The 19,748-nt window shown below is 50.5% G+C and overlaps 1 protein-coding gene across 1 annotated transcript in view; it reads right to left on the reverse strand.

Annotated features, from left to right (window-relative positions):
• Positions 1–2,244: 2,244 nt before the first annotated feature.
• Sdk1 (sidekick cell adhesion molecule 1) overlaps positions 2,245–19,748 on the reverse strand; it is a 970,573-nt gene continuing 953,069 nt past the window's right edge. The window contains 3 exon segments of the mRNA XM_028887375.2: positions 2,245–4,156; positions 14,790–14,919; positions 19,419–19,539. Coding sequence (XP_028743208.1) covers positions 3,902–4,156; positions 14,790–14,919; positions 19,419–19,539 — 506 coding nt within the window. The 3' untranslated portion in view covers positions 2,245–3,901.

Below are 19,748 nucleotides of genomic sequence, written 5' to 3' on the forward strand. Positions count from 1 at the left end.
CCTTACAAGGACCCGGGTTCGATTCTAAGACCCTGTTCAAAAAGCAGGGCGTGTTGGTGTGTACTTGTGACCCGGGCACTGGGAAGGCAGATCAGGCTCACTGGCCAGCTGGCCTGTCCACTAAGGTTGTTCCAGGCCAGTGAGAGACCCTGTCACAACTCAAGGTGGACAGCGCCTGAAGAAGTACACCTGAGGCTGTCCTTGGGATTCTACAAGCGCACACGCACACACCTGTACATTTTGCACTTGAATACACACACACAAACAGAAACTAAAAATTTAAAAAGTCACAAACGCTTAAGGAACAAAATATTTTTTTTTTATTAAAAATTGTACCCATAGCACCGCTCTGTCTTCCTATAAGTTGAGGGGGAGGGTTCATTTTATCTTTAATGGGATCTGGTTTTCTGTGCCATTTCAGAAGGTTTCATAGGGAAAGCTTCGGGATTCTCCTAAGCTAGCCGGTGAAGCAGGGGGTTCCCCTGGGAACCCCACACTGAGATTCCTGGCCTCTCAGACTGGTCCCATGCTGTTAGTCTGTGGACTGGGGGCTCAGCAGGTGAGCAGCCAAGCCCTGAGCCAGGAATCTTGGAATAATGAAAACCCATGCTAAGAACCGCTATGCAAACACACCGTGCTCAGGATGATCCAGACCAGGTTCAAACACCACATCCACAGAACTTTCCAGAACACACATCATCCATGTGGGCTGTGGTTCCGCCTTCTCCCAGGGATCCAGAGGGACACCCCCCACACCACTGCAAATTTTCCCGCTGGAGTCAGGGAGATGCTGAGGAAGGCCAGCAGAAGGCTGGGAGAGGTCAGCCCAGATGCCGACATCCTCTCTGAATGTCTGTGCTCTGCAAAGCCACCCACAAGGCTCAGCAGACACACCGGGAGGAAAGGCTGTATGGGCTGAACGGTCTCCAGAGTCACTGAGGCCGCGGTGGGTAGACGTGGCTGCCACTCATCATTAGACACCCCTGGAGGTGACGTTTTCAAATGACAGAAGCCAGAGGGCATCTGTATCATCCTGCCTGTTTAGGTCTTTTCTCAGAACCCAGACTTGGATCCAATGTCCATTTTGCAGCTGTGATGTGTCCATCCCTTTCCTACAGTGAGAGTTTAGGAAGGACATAATGCCCCGCGGCTCTGGGAGGCTGAAATCTAACTAAAAACCCCAACCCCTGCATTTGGTGCAGGGCACTTGAACGGGACAGAGCCCCTAAGTCAGTGGTTCTCAACCTTTCTAATGCTGTGACCCTTGAATACAGTTCCTCATGTTGTGGTGGCCAGCAACCATAATATCATTTCCATTGTTTCATAGCTGCAGTTTTCGCTACTGCTATGAATTGTAGTATAAATATCTGGTATGCAGGAGATGTGGTGAAAGGGTCAGGACCCTCAGGTGGAGAACCGCTGCTCTAAGTGATGGACTTGATGACAGCTGCTGATCAGCAGTCACAGGGGCCGGGCATCCTGAAAAGACCTTTCCACAGAGTGCTGTGAACTGCCCGGTCACTGTGAGGAAACCCAGCGGCTGGCGGCAGAGTCTCACCTCAGACCAGGCCACCCAAGCATTCCCCACTGGTTAAAGCGATCAAGTCCTTATGGCTTAAGGGAGCAAAGCAGAGTGCGGAGCCAGCCTGGCCCCTGTCCTCTGTTGGGCGCCGCCTTCCAAGAAGTTCAGGGGGTGACGTGTGGTCTTCTGTCCATTTCACTGCTTTGAGGCCGGGGAGGAGGTGGTGCTGTTCACTGATGTGGTCCCTCCTGTGGACCACGAGGGGGGCAGTCCCCACACAAAAGTGGCTTTGGGCAGAGCATTTAGGATTTTTGGTTTAGAATATTTTCCCTTCAGCTCAGAAAATGAAGGGAGATGGGGAGGATGAAGAAGGGGGGAGGAGGGAGAAAGAAGGGGGGAAATGAGCAACAGGAGGAGGGAGGGAGAGAAGAAGAGGGAGAGGAAGGAGGGAAGGGAGAGAGGAAGTAAAGGAGGGAGGGTGAAAAGCTGGAGTGTGAGAAAGAGGGAGGAAAGGAAGAACAACAGGGGAAACTGGGCGGTGGTGGCGCACCCCTTTAATCCCAGCACTCGGGAGGCAGAGCCAGGCGGATCTCTGTGAGTTCGAAGCCAGCCTGGTCTACAGAGCGAGTTCCAGGAAAGGCTCCAAAGCTACAGAGAAACCCTGTCTCGAAAAAACCCAAAAAACCAAAAAACCAAAACCAAAACCAAAAAAAGAAGGGGGGGAAGGAAGGATAAGGGGAGGGAGAGGGAAAGAAGGAACAAGAGGAGAAGGGAAGAGGAGGGCTGGAATTTTTTTATTGTGGGTTTTGGAAAAACTGAAAGGCCTTTAATTTTTTTTTTCTCCCAAGCAGAACTTCCGGGGTCCTGGGGCCATGCCAGTAACTTCCTAGGCATCCAAGTCAAGACAAGATCCATGTCCTCTGCCTCTCAGGGAAAGTAAAGGGCTACAAAGTCCCCTACTGGTGACATGAAACAGCCTGTCCCCTCCGCAGGATGCCAAGGTCACTAGGAGGACAGACCTTTTTCATTGGCTCTGAGTGCTCCAGGACGTGGTTTCATGGAGCCACCCCAGCTCTGGGCCACACCATGGCCAAAGCCAGCTGGTCACATCCAGATCCCAAGCCCAGGCTAGGGGCGGCAGGACGCTCATGGGGTCTGAGTGCCACTTAGCTGGTACTCTGCATTTAGCCAAAATAGTGAAAATTAAAGGAAAATGTTTTCAGAAAACCTGTTAAGGCTAAAACGCTGGCCTTGGACGGCAGGGTGGCGGAAGCAGCACCGGGGGTGGGGGGTCAGAAGCGGGACATCAGGAGGGGGAAGGGAAGGGCTGTCCCCACTGTGCCGGCCAGTGTGGGGTGTGCTAGGTGACTCGCGGCCCCAGGTTGTTTTCTCAGAGCCGAGTGTTTTATTTGGAGACACGGTCGCTTCTCGTCTTTCCCACGTACAAAGCTGAACAATGAATTAAAAGGCACCTGGAGACAGCAAAGACGCATTCATTTCATGTGACATAGTTTAAAAAAAGATAAAAAGATTTAAAAAATACTCTGGTTCAACAATGCACACCTGCTACTGCCACAAGCAACTGCAAAAACACGCGTCTGCGCCCCTCCCTTTGCTCAGCGGGGGTGGGCTGTGTGCTGTGTGCTGTGGTCACCAGAAGGACCTGGCTGGCCATGGATGGGCCTGGGTGGCCTCCAGTTGGGGGAGGGACTTGCTGTTCTTGTAACTGTCAGCTTTAGAGAACAGAGGAAGAGCGAGGGCAAAGCCCCAGGGTCGCACCACCCTAAAGAGGGTCTGCAGAGCTGAGTCCTCCACGGCCCCTTGCGCAGTGGCATCGCGTGGACCCCGGTGAGAACCGGGCAGAGCCCGGGGGTGGGGTGGGGAGATCAACGGTCTGAAGCACAGGCGAGAGCAAGAAGCCTCAAGTCGGCCTAAGATGGAGAAAGTGAGCCAGGCTGGCTGGTTCTCCAAAAGGAGGTAGAGAGAGAAGTGGGCGGCGGATGCGATTTACCTGTCCCCCTCCACCCTCCTGCCAGCCCTCGCCTCCGCCATGGTCTGGAGGCCTGAGAAGCCCAGGGTTGGGGTGTGTCGAGAGCGCCCCCGCCGGCGGTGCCGAGCTAGTGCACCAGGGAGATACCTTCTCTTAAAAAGAAAAGAAAACAAAGAAACCTGCTTCCTGCAGCGATGTTACAAAAAGCCATTAAAAAAAAACCTTCCTAAGTGAAACCTAGTTTTCACCAGTAGGTAAGATCGCTTATCAGAATTATTATTATTTTTTTTGTGGAACAAAAAATTTCAGCTCAGTTATCGGAGTTGATTGTCTTAACAAAAATAGACTCCAGAAGTTCTGCACCCGTCTACCCTGATGGAGGCGTGACGTCACACGAAGGAGGAGAAGCCGGTGAGGGGGGCCCGGGCTCCGGGGCCAGCTGGTGTGTAGACTCCGCCCGCGCTCTGTGTGGTGATGACCGTGTGCAGGTGCGGGCCCGACTCGGCCCCTGCCACCGCCTCGTATCTGTGCGGTGCTGCGGCAGGGGGACGCCGCTTCCAGGAGTTGTAGTAGGTGGGGTCGCTCATGTAGTGGTTGACGAAGGAGTGCTTGGGCAGGGCTTCCTCGTAGTCTGAGTCGGAGGCCTGAGGGTGGGACAGAGGGACAGTGTGAGCCACAGCAAGAAAGGGAGAAAGGGAGGGGGTGAGGGAGGGTGATCTGGAAACGGGGAGACTCCCATTAGTCAGCCAAGGTGGGGGTGGCCTGCGGGTCACCTGTTGTCGTCGCCTTTCTCCCTCCTGGAAGCCCAGGATAGGCCTGTGCTGCGGGCCGCCCTGGGAGAGGTCTACAGAGTCCCCACAGTGTCTGTAAGCGCAGATGTTAATGGTGCCATGTCACCTGTAGCAGCCTATGGTGGTTTGAAGGAGAATGTCCCCGCAGGTTCATGTATTTGAACAACTGGGCCCTAGTTGGTGGCGCTGTTTGGGGAGGAGGTTGAGGAGGCGTGGCCTTGTTGAGGAAGTATGTCACTGGAGGTGGGATTTGAGTTTAAAGACTGGCTCCATTTCCACTCTGTCTCTCTGTCCCCTTCTCTCTCTCCCTCTCCCCTCTCCCCCTCCCCCCTCCTTGCTTCATGGCTGTGGTTCCAGATGTGGGTCTCAGCTTCCTGCTCCAGCTGCCATGCCTGCCTGCTGTCGTCTTTTCCCACCATGATGGTGATGGACTCATCCCTCTGGAACCTTAGGCCCTAATAAACTCTTCCTTCTACAAGCTGCCTTGGTCATGATCTTTATCACAGCAATAGAAAATTAACTAAGACACTGAGTGACTAATACACTAAAAGTGACTAATACCCTAAAAACAACCAATAAGCTAAAAGTAACTAATACACTAAAATTAACTAACACACTGAGTGACTAGTACACTAAAAACAACCAATAAACTAAAAGTAACTAATACACTAAAAAAAACAACTGAATACACTAAAAACAACAAATAAACTAAAAGTAACTAATACACTAAAACTGACTGAATACACTAAAAGTATTCACTGACTGAACTTCCTTCATCAATGTCCACTCAGGTAAAATGGATCTTTGGCTCCAATGCAGAAAGAATTCCCGGACTGAGCCAGTGAGAAGCATGGAGTTTGTTTTTATTATTTATTTCTGGCTGGTGTGTTTGTGCGTGTGTGTGGGGGTTTACATGTCCATCTGCTCACACGTGGAAGGCAGAGAGAGAGAGGTTGTCTCCTGTTTTCCTATCCACCTTATTATTTTGAGGCAGGGTCTCTCAGCGGATCTGAAGTTGGTCATTTTTACCTTGGCTGGCTGACTGGCCAGCCAGTCACCAGGACCCATCTGTTTCTGTCTCCCAATGCTTAGCATGCTGGCATGCCCAGCTCTTATGTGGGTACTCAAATTCTAACTTGGGTCTTCTTGCTTTCACAGCAAAGTGAGCCATCTCCCAAGCCCAAGTTGGAGTTTATTAAAAAAAAAAAAAAAAAAAAAAGAAAAAGATATATACTTAAAAGTTTTATTTTGGGGCTGGAGAGATGGCTCAGTGGTTATGAACACTGGCACCCTTCCAGAAGACTGGATTTCCATTCCACACATGACAGGTCACAGCCATCTGTAACTCTACTCCCAGGTGATCTGACACACACTTCTGGCCTCCCTAAGTACTACATATCCATGGATACAGACATATATGCAAGCAAAACACCCACCCACATAAAATTACAAGATTCATTTTTAATTTTGCACATATGTGTGTCTCTCTCAGTGTGTTTGTGCATGTGTATGTGCAGTTTGTGTGGAGTCCAGAAGAGGGCAGACGTGTATGAAATGGAGTTAGAAGCAGTTGTGAGCTGCTTGACATGGGTGCTGGGAACCAAATAAGTGAGGTCGCAGGTGAGTCCCAAGTGGCTCCTGACAGGACTCCAGTTGATAGAGTAAAACTAGCTCAGGAGATGCAGGTTTTTTTTTTTTTTTTTTTTTTGATTCCCAGAAAATGTCTAGGAGAGGAATGAGGCCCACCTGAGGTCATATGCATTCAGACTTTAAGCCTGGTTCATCGCTGTTTGATATAAAATACCTTTATATGAAGGGAGTATTGTCTCTATGTCCACAAGTTTCATAGTAAATGTCAGTCATGCTGCAGTTATTAACTATCAGCTGGTGGGAAGCTTTGGGGAGACTCCAAAGTGTGTGTGTGTGTGTGTGTGTGTGTGTGTGTGTGTGTGTGTGTGCCTTCTCTTTCCTTCCTTTGCCTATCATCATTCTCTTTCTCTCATGCCTCAGAACACACACTTACGGATGCCTAGGAGTGCTCCTGGCCTTTGATCTGCAGGCAAACAAGACATGAGCTGCTGGGGGACCAAAGAGAAAAGTTCAGCATGCCGGGGTGGGGGCGGGGCACCCGCAGTGGCCTCTTGTCACAGACCCACAGCCCACAGAGGCTTAGAGACTGCAGCAGGGGAAGCTGCTGGGCCAGGCCAGTGCCTGCATTTGTGTCTGCTCTAGTACTGGGCTCCAAGCACTCCGCGGCCGCAGCCTGGAGAGCTCTGGTCTCTTGGGGGTGCCGAGGATCGTCCCTCAGAGGGTCTGGGTTCATTTTATACAACAAGCCAGCGACACCTGTAAGAATCATTCAGTCATCCTTCCCTCTTCCTTCCTTCCTTTCTTCCTTTCCTCCCTTCTTCTCTTGAGGAAGGTTCCACTCCGCAGTGCAGACTGGCTTTCCACTTGTGATTTCCATGTTCTTACCTCAGCCTCCAGGTTCTAGGATAAAAGGTGTGAGCCAAAGCAATGTCTGGCTTAGTCTATGGGTTTTCTCTTTTCTTAAATTAAATAAACATTATTTTCTTTGTGTTGTCATGGAAAAGATCACTAAAGGAGACGGAGGCTGAAGTGGATTTTACTGAGTCTGCGGAGGACCCCTGGCTCTCCGTTGGACACCCCGTCCTTCTAGACACGGATTTGGCCTCCACAGTTGGGGGTGGGGGCTGGGACCAGGATTTGTGGCTGTGTTTAAAATACACCTTCCAGATGTTTTCTAGGGTTTTGAGGCCTAGGAGGCAATGTTGCATGTAAACTAGGGCTTGACAAGGGAACAGAGACAGGCAAGAGCAGGACTCTGTGTGGCTGTCTGCTCTGTGAAGTCTTCAGACACTGTCTTAGATTCTAAAATCCTGGAGGAGACACTGAGATCCACAGAAGCCATCTTTTTTTTTTCGTGGGGACTTCACTGGGTCCCCAGGATTGGATGAAGGCCATTTTGTTCCCCAGTTCCACAAACCAGGGCTAACTTTATTCTCCTCTGAGGTGGCACGCAAGATTTGAGATTGAGTCCGTCTCCTTATTTTCTGGCTGAAGAACCAAGATCCATAGATTCAAATGAGCTCCTCAGGCCACGCCCACAGAGGACTCTCAGCCAATGACAGGGAACTGAGCACTTGTTGCGAGCTCCCAGACAATTTCGGTCAGTTTCATTGGAGACTGGGAGACTGAGATTGTGTGGGTGGGTCTTGGCACACATGAACCAAAGCAATGAAGGGGTCATCTACCCCAGCGGAACCACTGTCTGTAAATCCTGCCTCTGTGCGCTCGGCTAACATCCACCCGGAAACCCTTCGGGCCTTCTGCTGCTTTCCGGAACCTCCTGCCAGCCCTTTTCTCACAGAATGGGCTGTAGAGAAGCAGGGTCAAGAGCAGGTTGAACCTATGATGGGCTAGAATGGACTGCTACCGTTTTGTGGAAGTCTGTATTTGTGTGTGTGTGTGTGTGTGTGTGTGTGTGTGTGTGTGTGTGTGTACATGGATATGCATATGTGTGGGTGTGTGCACACAGAAGGCAGAAGACAACTGGGGTGTCATTTTTTCAGGAGCCATTCATCTTAGTTTTTGAGACTGGGTCTCTCACTGGGGCCTGTTGCAAATCTCTATTTGGGCTGGGCTGTCTGGCTAGCGAGTCTCAGAGATCCTCCTGCCTCTGCTTCCTCGGCACTGGGAGTGTAAGCATGTGTGGCCACACTCAGCTTTTTACATATGTGTTCAGATCCTCATGTGTGTACTGCAAGCATCATCCTGACTGAGCTCTCTCCCCAGCCTGAGTGTGTCCTGAATACTGTAGGGACAAACATACACTGTGACTCGTGCCCATAGACGTGTATGAGATTAACCAAATGACTTCCATTTATAGAATGTCTTCACAATTTTAGTTAGGGATCAGATATGAAATGTCCCTGACCTGACAGGCTCGTGTTCTGAACACTTGGTCCTGGCTGGTGGTGCTGTTTTGGGGGAGGTTTGGAACCTTCTGGACATGGAGCCCAGCTGGGAGATGGGGTGGGGGGCACAGAGGGAAAACTTGAGGGTTCGAGGCTGATTGCACTTCTCATCAGAGTTCTCTGTTTCCTGATCCATGGAGATGTGAAAAGTCCAGCTGAATGTCCCTATCTGTGGATACTGTCATGTCTGCACAGCCATGATGGATGGACCCTCACTGAGGCACAACAAACTTCTTCAGTGAGCTCTTTATGCCAGGATGAGGGGCAGAGTGACTTAACATGACTTCTTATGTCTGCCCTTGAGTATTTCATGAACCAAAGATGGGGATAATACAGAGAGAGGGGTCTGTGGCTAAGGTGGGTACTTACAAGGGGACCAGGCAGGAGACTGTGATGGGTGATCTTAATGGTCAGTTGTGTGGGAATTAGAATCACCAGAGCAACAAGTCTCTGGACACGTCTATGAGGGATTATGTAGATTAGATTAACTGAGACAGAAGACCCAATCTAAACATGGTCAGGCAGTATTCCATAGGGTCCTGGACTGAATAAAAAGGAGAAAGTGAGCTGAGCACCAGCATCCGTCTCTCTCTGCTTCCTGACTGTGGATACCACGTGACCAGCTGCCTCACATTCCTGCTGTCAAGACTTCCACACCACGATAGACTGTGAGTCAGAACAGACCCTCTCTCCCTCCCTCCCTCCTTCCTTTCTTTCATCCATCCATCCATTGCTTTCATCAGGCATTTGGTACATAGCCATGTCTCAGTTCTTGTGTCTACCCTGGACCACTTGGAAGGAAGCCATCCTGAACAGTAATTGGTTCACAGGACCAGAGAATGGTGTGTGTGCCTTGCACTGACCAATCAGAGCCTTGCCCTGGAAGTCTGTGTGGTGTTTGTGGCTGAAGAGACTGACTGCCAGTGTAAGGTACAGTTTGATGGGCAAGTGGTCCCTAAAGCTAATCTGAGGGAACTCTGCCTCTGTGCAGAAAGCATCTTCAAAGAAAGACCAAGACTGTCTGAGTTTGTTTCCTGCGCATCATTTGTGGAGAAGACACAGGATGCCAGACAGATATTGGTGGTGTGGACTCCCACTCAGGTCTTGCTGTGGCTTCCCTGATGGGGCACCATCCAGATACCATCCTTCTTCTGCTGCTAGCTCTGTTTGTTCTTTACATGACATTATGTTTGAATGCAGATGTATTTTAGTGAGTGAGAATTATTGGCAAAAAGGAGTTGCCACTGGGTCTTCCCCCTCCCTCCCTCCCTCCCTCCTTTCCTTCCTTTCTTTCTTCCTTGTTGCCTGTGATGTGGAGTCTTGATGTACTGGTTTCCCAGGAAACCATAGAAAGGACAGAAGGTGACCGAGTGCTGCGTCAGGCTGACTATGAATGCTTGGCAAGCTGCAGCGAGGGTCAACTCAGGACTCGGCAAGGTACCAGCAAGATGAAAAATCCTGCTCTACCAGGGAACCAATTAGGTATGAGGGATCATTCTAATTAGTTAGAGCTGGAAGAATTTTGAAGACTGGTTTATTTTTTAAAAATTTCTGGGGGACAGCGCGTGTGCATGTGTGTGTGTGTGTGTGTGTGTGTGTGTGTGTGTGTGTGTGTGTAGGCCTGATATTAATAATGGATGTCTTCTCCCTGTCCCTGTCTCTCTCCACTTTAGTTTTTGAGACAAAGTCTCTCTCTGAACCTAGAGTTTGCTGATTTGGCTTCAGTGACAGTCAGTGTGCAACCAGGATCCTCTTCTCTTTGGCCACACCCGAACATGAGGACTATGCACCACCATACATGGGTTTTCTGAGTTCTGGGGATCTTAACTCTGGTCCCCATGCTTTCTTAGCAAACTCTCAACCACTAGCCCATCTCTCCAGTCCTCCTCTTTATTTTTTGTGATGGCCTGGAGCTTGCTGATTTGGTTAGACTGTCTAGCCAGCAAGCTCCAGGAATCCATTTGTCTCCACCTCCCCAGTGTGGGTTTCCAAGCTCTTGCTGCTGTACCAGATTTTACGTGGCTTCTGGGGATCCAACTCAGATCCCTGTATTTGCTCAGCAGGCTACTGCTTTCCTGACTGAGCCGGCTCCTCAGCCCAGTGGATCTTTCACAGATCTCTACTCACAGTCTTCCCCAGTACCGTTTCCAAACACTCGAGAGTGGATGTTTACAAAACCATTTCCCCTGGTTAATTCATCATCCCACTGGGAATATGAAGGCTCTATTTCACTATTCCAGAAGTAGCTTTGTCTCCAGCCAGGATGATTCTGACCTTCAGAGGGGATGGTGGTTAACACGGCTCCGCCCTGATACTTGCTTTCCTAATAGAGCACTGACTTCTGCTCTGGACCTTTAACTAGTGGTTGTCAGAAACAGAAGTGCAGATGAGGCTCTTAGAGAGACCAGCGAGCACCACGCAGGAACACTCAGGGTTACTAGGCAATAGCATCCACCCAAATGTCTCAGCGTTCATTTGCAAATATGTTTGAGATTTCTTTTTTCCATACAGGGTCTCATATAGCCCAGGCTGGCCTCAAATTCCCTACGTAGCTGAGGATGCCCTGAACTTCTCTTCCCTGTCTCTACTTCCTGAGTGCTAAGATTGCAAGTGTGTACTACCACATGGTGTGTGTGTGTGTGTGTGTGTGTGTGTGTGTGTGTGTGCGTGTGCATGTGTTATGCAGTGCTGGGGATGGAATCTGTGGTTTCCTGTGTGCTAGGAAGCCCTGTACCAACTGAACATATCCCTAGCCCCCAAGCCTAGAATATAGACCTAAAATGTTTTTCCTCCCTAGAAGGCAGTTTGGAGATTCAAATGCAAAACCCCAAGTTTTAGAGTTGCAGTGTAATCCAGTGCTTTGCCTTGGGTGCATGGCCGTAGTGACACCAGATGGACACAGGAATTGGCTAGTGTCCTTCTCTTTCTCAGAGCCCCAAGACAGGAAGAGGCAGGAATCCTACTGCATCCCTGATGGAAGTGACATCTTTCCCAGAAGCTGATGTCACTGGGAAAGGGCCTTTGCCATCTAGGACATTGAAAACCCATTTCCAAAAATATTGGCACTGTGAAAAGTCTGTGCTCATGGGACATGGAGCCTGCCTGGTGTCAGCCTGCCAGTGTCCTGCCACCGGCATCACATGACACCATGGCTCTTTCTGTCACTTCAGATAGAAATAAGAGGTTGATCCAAGTGAACTTTGCCATCTGAACTGGCCCTTCTAGAATGATCCAATGGGTCCCTTGGTTGAGGACCTATGATGTTTTGTGCTTACAGTTTGCCTTAATTCACACACTTCAGACACAGCAAGACAAAGAACTCTGGAAAACAGACAGCTGGCCAGGACTCACACACTCGTGAGCCAGGGAGCCCCAGTGTCCCGGCCCAGGGACTGTTAGTTAGCAGTCATGAGGCCTCAGGGGGAAGGGTGCCGAGAGACTCCAGGGCCTGGGACCCTGAGGTCTCAGGAGACTCTGCGTGTTTACATAGTTCATTGGCTTCTGGAAAGAACTGTTACCCCAAAGGCCTTGTGAACCATGGGACACCCCCAGGGAGCAACAATAGCATAGGGCTTGTGACAGCCACAGTCAGGCAGCCAAGCTCATAGGCCCCTGGCCTCTTCAGTTCCACAGATGTGCCTCAGTGGTTCCCAAAGGCAGGTGTGGTAGGAGAGCGGGAACTCAGCCAGGTGCTCTGGCCAGCTCATCAGTGAGAACCTTTAGAAAGCTTCCAGAACCTCTTAGTTCCGAGCATTACATGTGGATGCTGTGTAGTTTTTACCTCCAGACTGAAATCTGTGCTCTTGGAGGAAGGCTCATGAAGACTCAAGAGGTACAGAAAACTCACAAGTTTCAGGAAACTCCGGACACTTACAGGATCTCCAAGCTCCCCCTCCCCGCCATGTTATATAAACACTCAATTGCTGGGAAGAGAGAGAAGGCTCTCCCACCTGCCAGGCTGCCTGCAAGGCATGCAGGGAGCTCTGAGGATACGGCTTTCCTGAGCAGTCACCCATGTTGGGCTGGATTTGGGTGATGCAACTGCCTTTGAGTCACCCATGTCCTGTAGGAACCCTACTAAACTCACTGGTTCACTAAGCTGGACTTGGGTGGGGTCATTTCTCTGATCTGTCATCAGTGCATGGGGTCAATAGACATTTGTTCCTCTCTCCACAGGGCCAAGGAAGGCAAACTCCTTGCAGAATTCCCTTTCACAGAATGGCATTCCTCTGCAGCATCCCTCCTCCCCTGTGCCTGCCCTCCCTCCTGTCCTCCCTAGCTTCTCCATGCTCACCCCTCCTTCTCTGCCTCTGTGTGTGTGTACGGTGACATGTACATATGTACATACGTATTTATGCATGTGTGAGAGAATGTACACATGTATATATATGTGTGTGCACATACATGTATATGTATGTATTTATGCATGTCTGTACATGTACATATGTGTATATGTATGTATGTATTATATTTCCTAGCTCAGTGCTTAGGTAAATCTTGTTATTTATTTTTTTTAAAAAACAGTTGAATTTGAACCTCAAGCCATCTCATGCATTTGAGAGAAGAAATAGACCCAGGCATGTCCTATTAACCTATTTAAAAAGTTTAGCCAGGCTGTGGGGTGCACACCTTTAATCCCAGCACTTGGGAGGCAGAGCCAGGCAGATCTCTGTGAGTTCGAGGCCAGCCTGGGATACCAAGTGAGTTCCAGGAAAGGCGCAAAGCTACACACAGAGAAACCCTGTCTCGAAAAACAAAATAAAACAAAACAAAACAAAAGTTTAATCAGTGAACCAATTCATTAATTTTGAGATGGGGTCTCAGGAACCCAGTCTGGCCACAAGTTTCCTATGCAGCCAAGGATGACCTTGAACTTGTGGTCTTCCTGTCTCCACCTCCCAAGTGCGGGATTATTGAGAATGTCAGCAGAATGACCCAGCCACAGGGGTGGGTGAACACCAAGTATGTGGAGAGCAGGTGACATGAGGCGCGGCCCACAGTACGTGCTCAACACCACAGAGTGATGCGTGTCAATGCACAGGGAACTCTCCACACAGTCACCATCAACAACATGCCAAGTCCTGCAGGGAACAGTGGATCTAAGGACAGACCCCAGCCTATTAGTGGAGACGGGAAGCCATGAGGTGACACTGCTAACCTCAGCCGTGAAGAGGCAGGCAGGTTCCACAGGCCTTCAATGACAGCCCTCCAGCGGAGACACATGCATCTCTCGGGATGTTAGCACTGCTACTCCTGTTTCCCGCAAGCCCGAGGCTATGTTACAGACCCAGCAACCTTTGTAAACAGAACATGTAAAGCGGAGCTCAGCTGGACCTCGCTGGCACACACCCCCTGCCCACTGGAGTTCGTATATAAGCCACAGTTGAAAGGGGGCTGTTTTATCGAGCCTTGGGGCTCAATAAGGCCTGGAATCAGGTCAGGAATGAAGGTGAGAGTGTATTTTAGATTAAATATTGATTTAGAGGTGTGTGCTGAGATGTAGGCCAGGAATACATGTGCAGCAAAAGGCCTGTGGTTCTTGCTCTTCATGAAGTCTGCGAAGAGGACCCTTGGGGACACCCAGTGGAACCATTGATTGGACCCTTCATGCTGGTCAGCATGAGACACAGAGACGGGGTTGCTAACAGCTGGAGCCCCTCCCTCCCAGCTGCTGGCTTCCATGGTTGAAGCCACCTTCTGAGTGAGTTCATTAACATCCTCTCATGGAGGGAGCTGGAGCGCTCACAATGGTCATGAGGCCGCCTGTGTCCTGAGATTACTTAGAAGATAAGTAGTTGACTGGGGGTGGGGGCTCCCTGGGGGTGAAGCTCACCTGAGCTCATATAAGGAGCCCCAGTAAACTCAGGTTCATGTGGTGGTTTAGATCAAATGCCGACTTGACACGGCCTAGAATTCCCCAGGAGACACTCCTATCTGTGAGGGAGTTTCCAGATTAGGTTAATTGAGGTGGGAAGACCCACCCTAAACTCGGGTGACACCATTTTCTAGGCTGTGGTCCTGGACTAAATAAAAAGGAGGAAGCGAGCTGAGCCCCAGCATCCATCTCTTCCTGCTTCCTGACTGCGGATGCCACGTGACCAGCTGCCTCCTGCTCCTGCCGCCATGCCTTCCCACCATGATGGACTGTTCCTTAGACTGTGAGTCAGATAACCCCCACTCTACTTAAGTTGCTATCTGAGGTATTTTGTCACAGCCATGAGAGAAGGAATACCTCAGTCCATTGCCTGACTCAGACAGAACCTTTCTTGGGTCTCTTGGTGCCTCCCCATCTGTGTGGACAGACATTGTTTCCCTTCTCCCGGGAAAAGCCATACAACCAGTCAATTTTTATACTTCCTCCATCTACAGGGGACCCTCCGCCACCAGCTCTGCCCATCCCATGGGGTGGCTGTGAGACCTAAGTGCGATGAGATATACTGAGGATTAGAGGGCGGTCACTGCTGGGTGGAAGCAAGCGCAGCACTGACCTCGGATTCTGACCCGTCCACCGACTTCTCCTTGAGGTTCACACTCTCGGTCAGCACAGCGCCATTGTACTTGTTGCAGAGGTCCTCATCGGAGTAGTGCAGACCTCCAGGGCTTGGTCGGGGTGGGGATCTAAAACAGGACGATGTCACAAGTCACCTTGGACACAGGACAGTCCCCTGGGGTGGGGCTCCTAAGCTGCTGTCTGGTGTTGCTCATGTGGGAACACAGAGGAAAGCACCCCCAATGAGTTCCCATTATGGTTGATACAGAGCTCCAAGCACTGGTCATCTGTGATTCTACAGCTTGTAGGCTTCAGGGACTGTGCAAGGTCAGGGCACTAGGGATAAGCTGTTCTGGTCAAGTGGAACTTTCAACAAGGAGAGCACATGAGGTCTGGGCCAGCAGGAGGTGCAGGGCACATGGAACTCTGGAAGGCAGAGGAAGGATGTATACACTGGCCAGAGCTGAGGGCGAATCTTTGGGGAAGAGGTCTGATGTGTCAGGATGGGATTTGTGGATGGTCTCCTGAGGAGGAGTGGGATTAGGGAGGTGTGCACTAGCCTGGGCTCCCACCCTGCTGGGCCCAAGGGCATGAAGGCTTTGAGGCATTAGACCTCAATGATTGACAGAATCCTTACCCCAATCACTGCTCCCAATCATATCCAGGCCATAGCTGCAGGCAGAGCCTGTGCCTGGTTTGTTAACTAGTGTGATACAGGGATGACTGTGGTTACACTACATTATACAGACTTGTCACAATCACTTAACATTGTATGAAGGAGACCATCTTTGTCAGCTGGAGCTGGAATGCGAACTATGGCCAACTCTTTTGTGTGAATTGTGCATGTGTGCATATCTGCATATCTGCATGTGTGTGGGTGGACATGCATGCATTTGGAGGTCAGAGGTTGATGTCAAGTATCTTCCTCAATAGCTCTCCACTTTGTTTATGAGGCAGGGTCTCTCGCTGATCCCAGAGCTCACTGATTGAGCTATTCTCACCAGTCGGCTTGCCCCAGGGAGCCTCTGTCTCCCCCTCCTGAGTTCTGGGGTCACAGGCAGCCACCGCGCCTGCCTGGCTTTCACTGAGTTCTGGAGGTCTGTATTCCAGTCCACACATACACAAATCTCATAATGTTTTCAATGAGTTTATGATTTTGTGTGGATCTCCATCCCCAGCTGTCCCCAGCTGCATGCAGTCCTCTGGTAGCCAAAGACAGACCTGAAAAGAACTCCTGCTTCTAGCTTTGCAGGAAGAAACACATCCCATGAGCGGCCTCTGGGAACAGGGGACCAGGGTAGCCTCAAGTCTACAGCAGAAAGAGGCCAGCCCTGAGTCATGGGGGGGCCACATAGACACACTCTGCCAGGAGCTGGAGTGAGCTTGGAAGAGAATTCTGGCCTATTGGAACCTTATCTGAGAAAAAAGCCCTGTGACATAAGGACTATGGCCATGGGTGGCCCTAGCAGGAGACCAGCCAAGCTCGGGCAATCGCTACCTTCTGAGACAGTGTTATATTATGGTCATCTGTCACATGGCAATGGAAAACAAATACACCCTTCAGCTTGCAACTTCCTGTCTTGTTCCTTTTTGAAAAATCTTTTAGAAATTATTTTCATGCTTATTATATGCACATATATCTGCATGTTTGCTCTTTTTTCCCCTCGGAGCTGAGGACTGAACCCAGGGCCTTCCACGTGAGTCCCAGGAATTGAACTCGGGCCAAAGGCTTGGTGGCAAGTGCCTTTACCTGCTGAACTGGGCTCAGAGCCTCCATTCTCCCCACCTCCAAAATGACTGATTTTGGGAAAGACTCCCTCGTCATCTTACCATTTAGATCAGTCTACGATGGTGCTTTCCTCACAGAAGCAGGCACTGCTCCATCAGAGAGCTTTGAGCCAATTGTGCCTCTCTCAATTTTTATTTGTGTGTGTGTGTGTGTGTGTGTGTGTGTGTGTCATGCATGCGTACATACACATTGTACATGCATACATGTATACGAATGCATGTGGAGGTCAGAGGTTGATGTCGGTGTCTTCCTGAATCACTCTGCCCCTCACTTTTAAGACAGAGTATGTTACCCATTTGGCTAGACTAGCAGGCTAGTGGAGCCGAGGAATCCCTCTGTCGCTACCCCAACCCCTAGTGCTGGGGTTACAGATGTGTGCCATGATGCCCAGCATTTTATGTGAGCATTGGGGACCTGTACTCAGGTCCACGCTTGCATGGCAGACACTTTGCCCACTGGGCCATCACCACCCTAGTCTCTGCTATTCTCTTTTGAGACAGTCTTACCATGTAGCCCAGGTTGGCCTCACACTTGAAATCCTCCTACCTGGGTCCTGAGTCCTGAGATGACAGGCCTGTGCCACCATGGCTGGCTCTAGGCCTCGTTTTAAAGGCATGTGAGACTTCAGCTAGAGGGACCAGTCTGGGTGACCCCATGTAACCTACAGGCCTTGTTCTTGGGGCCCTGCAAACATGCAAACTGACTATAAACAGCACAGGCCCCTTTGCTCCCTCACACCTGTGAACCTGGGACTGATAAGGTGAGCACAAATCACTGGTTTCTCCTTCTGACTCAGTTTGACTGTGTCTGTGGTTCTCTGTGGGCTCGTGATAGTACCTGACCCTGTGAGAAAGTTCAGGACTCTCAGAGAGGCCAATTGTCATGGATGAACAAACCAAACCCAGTGAGCCCTTTCCTCTCCAGAACTGTGTGGGCTGTGGAGCAGCCAAGCTGAGGCCACCCAGGGTCACACCTGTGTTCTCTCAGATGGCCGAGAGACAAGGTCGCACTCGTTCTGGAAACGTGGATGTGGACTGAAGACTTGACCTTCCCTCTGCAGAAACTGCCTCAGTGCCCCAGAGTCTGATGCCTGGGGACCCAATGTCCACACCCACCACCCTTCCAAACGTGTGGTCCCTTGAGCTCTCACACAAAGCTATTGTTCTGAGCTGGGCCAGGGAACCTCACAAATCTAAGAGACAATGTGGGTCTGTCCCTACCTGCAACCCTCTGAGGCTGCTTGGACATAGGCTGCTGGAGCCTTCTTAGCGTCCAGGTATCTAAACTGGAAAGATGGGAAAAGGCTTTCTTGTTCTGTACTGGGAATTGAACCCAGGGCCTTGCACACGATAGGCATACCTTATCATGCTATACTGAGTCATATACCCAGTCGCATACTGGCAGATTCTAGCTAAATGTTCTAATGACTTCTGCAAGCCCTCACTGGGCGATTCTAGGCAGGGGCTCTACCACTGGCCCACGCCCCAGCCCCTCACTGGGGGATTCTAGGCAGGGGCTCTACCACTGAGCCACACCCCAGCCCCTCACTGGGGGATTCTAGGCAGGTGCTCTACCACTGAGCCACATCCCAGCCCCTCATTGGGGGATTCTAGGCAGGTGCTCAACTGCTGAGCTATATCCTCAGCCCTTTCTTTATTTTGAGACAGGGTCTCACTCTATTCCCCAGGCTGGATTTGAACTAGCTCCATAGCCCAGGCAGGCCTTAAACTTGCCTGAGCCTCCTGAGGACCTGGGATGACAGGTCTGCTTCAGTGGGCACTGCTGGAAAGACCTTCTTATCCAACACCTGCAAAACCTACACCACTTTTGTAACAGCTCCCCTCGGAGCCTCAAATCCCTGTTTTGCTGATATCAGATGACCATGTTTCTCTTAGTGGAGGACTCCATGGGGACATTCCTTTGTGGGCCAGGACCTTCCAACTTGATCACAAAATCATTTTCTGTTTACATAGGACTGTTTACATAGTTGTTCGGTTAACAACCTGGAGGACTGTTTATCCTTGGTCTGGGCTTCAAGGCCACGAGCTCTGCAGAAGTGGAAAGGGACCTGCAGCAGAGGGTGGAACACAGCAGAGCCATTTAAAAGTCCCCTGGGACGACCCCTCTTTGTCTTCACATTCCATGACCGTCTTTTCATGTTTCTCTGACTCAGCAGGAAAACCTTGTCTCTCGGGAAGTGCCACTAGCTTCCACTTCCTGCCCTAAGGAAGGTAGCCTGTGTGCAAGAGCAGCCGGGACCCTCTTCCTCTGAAGATGGAGGTCAGCTCAGTCAGCTCCGGGCCTCAGTGCCTTTCAAACAATTCAAGCCCCCTGAGTGGCAGAGGCCAAAAGCATCGTGAGGCTCGATGAGTTTGTCACTGTGAGCTTGGCAGACAATAGAGCAACTGAGGCCTGTCCCTGACAGCGTGTGTGCGAGCCCCCATCTCTTCACTGAAAAGCAGAGGCATATGGAACCTGGCTCTGTGAGAAGAAGAGCCCTCAACAACTGGAAATCCCCATGCTTGTGTGTGTGATGGTATGCATGCATGTGAGTACGTGTGTGAGTGAACTTGTGCCCATGTGAGGGCACCTACGTGGAGGTCAGAGGACAACTTCCGGTGTTGGTCCTTGCCTTCCACCTTGTTTGAGATGGGGACTCTGTTTGCTGCTGTGTACAGCAGGCTAGCTGGTCCCTGAGCATCCAGGGCTTCTCCTGTCTCCCATCCCATAGGAGTGCAGGAATCACAGACACACATTGCTTTATATGGAATTCGCTTGGTGGGTGCCTGTGGATGGGGGACACATCCCAGATGTTCAGCCTTCAGCACAGCCTCCTACCTGGTTCCATTCTTTTTCGAGAAGGTGCTTTTGACGTTGAGGTGACGGCTGTTGAGCTCCAAGGCGGCAAACCCTCCGTTATCCAGGGTCACTGACTCTTCCATGTTGGAGATGCCCTTACCTAGAGAAGCGGCATAGTCTTAGTAATGTGTCCCCTGTAGTGACACAGGGGTGTGTCAGTCAGCACCACCAGCTCCTTTGCTCTGTCCAATGTGACCCCTAAAACCACTGGGCATCAGCCTCAGCTAGAGAGACAGTTGGAACAAAGCCATGCACGCACCATAACACTGGAGCAGAATAGTGATATTAATGTTTCATTGTTTATCTTGC

Source organism: Peromyscus leucopus, chromosome 23, assembly GCF_004664715.2.
Source record: "Peromyscus leucopus breed LL Stock chromosome 23, UCI_PerLeu_2.1, whole genome shotgun sequence".
Lineage (NCBI taxonomy): Eukaryota > Metazoa > Chordata > Mammalia > Rodentia > Cricetidae > Peromyscus > Peromyscus leucopus.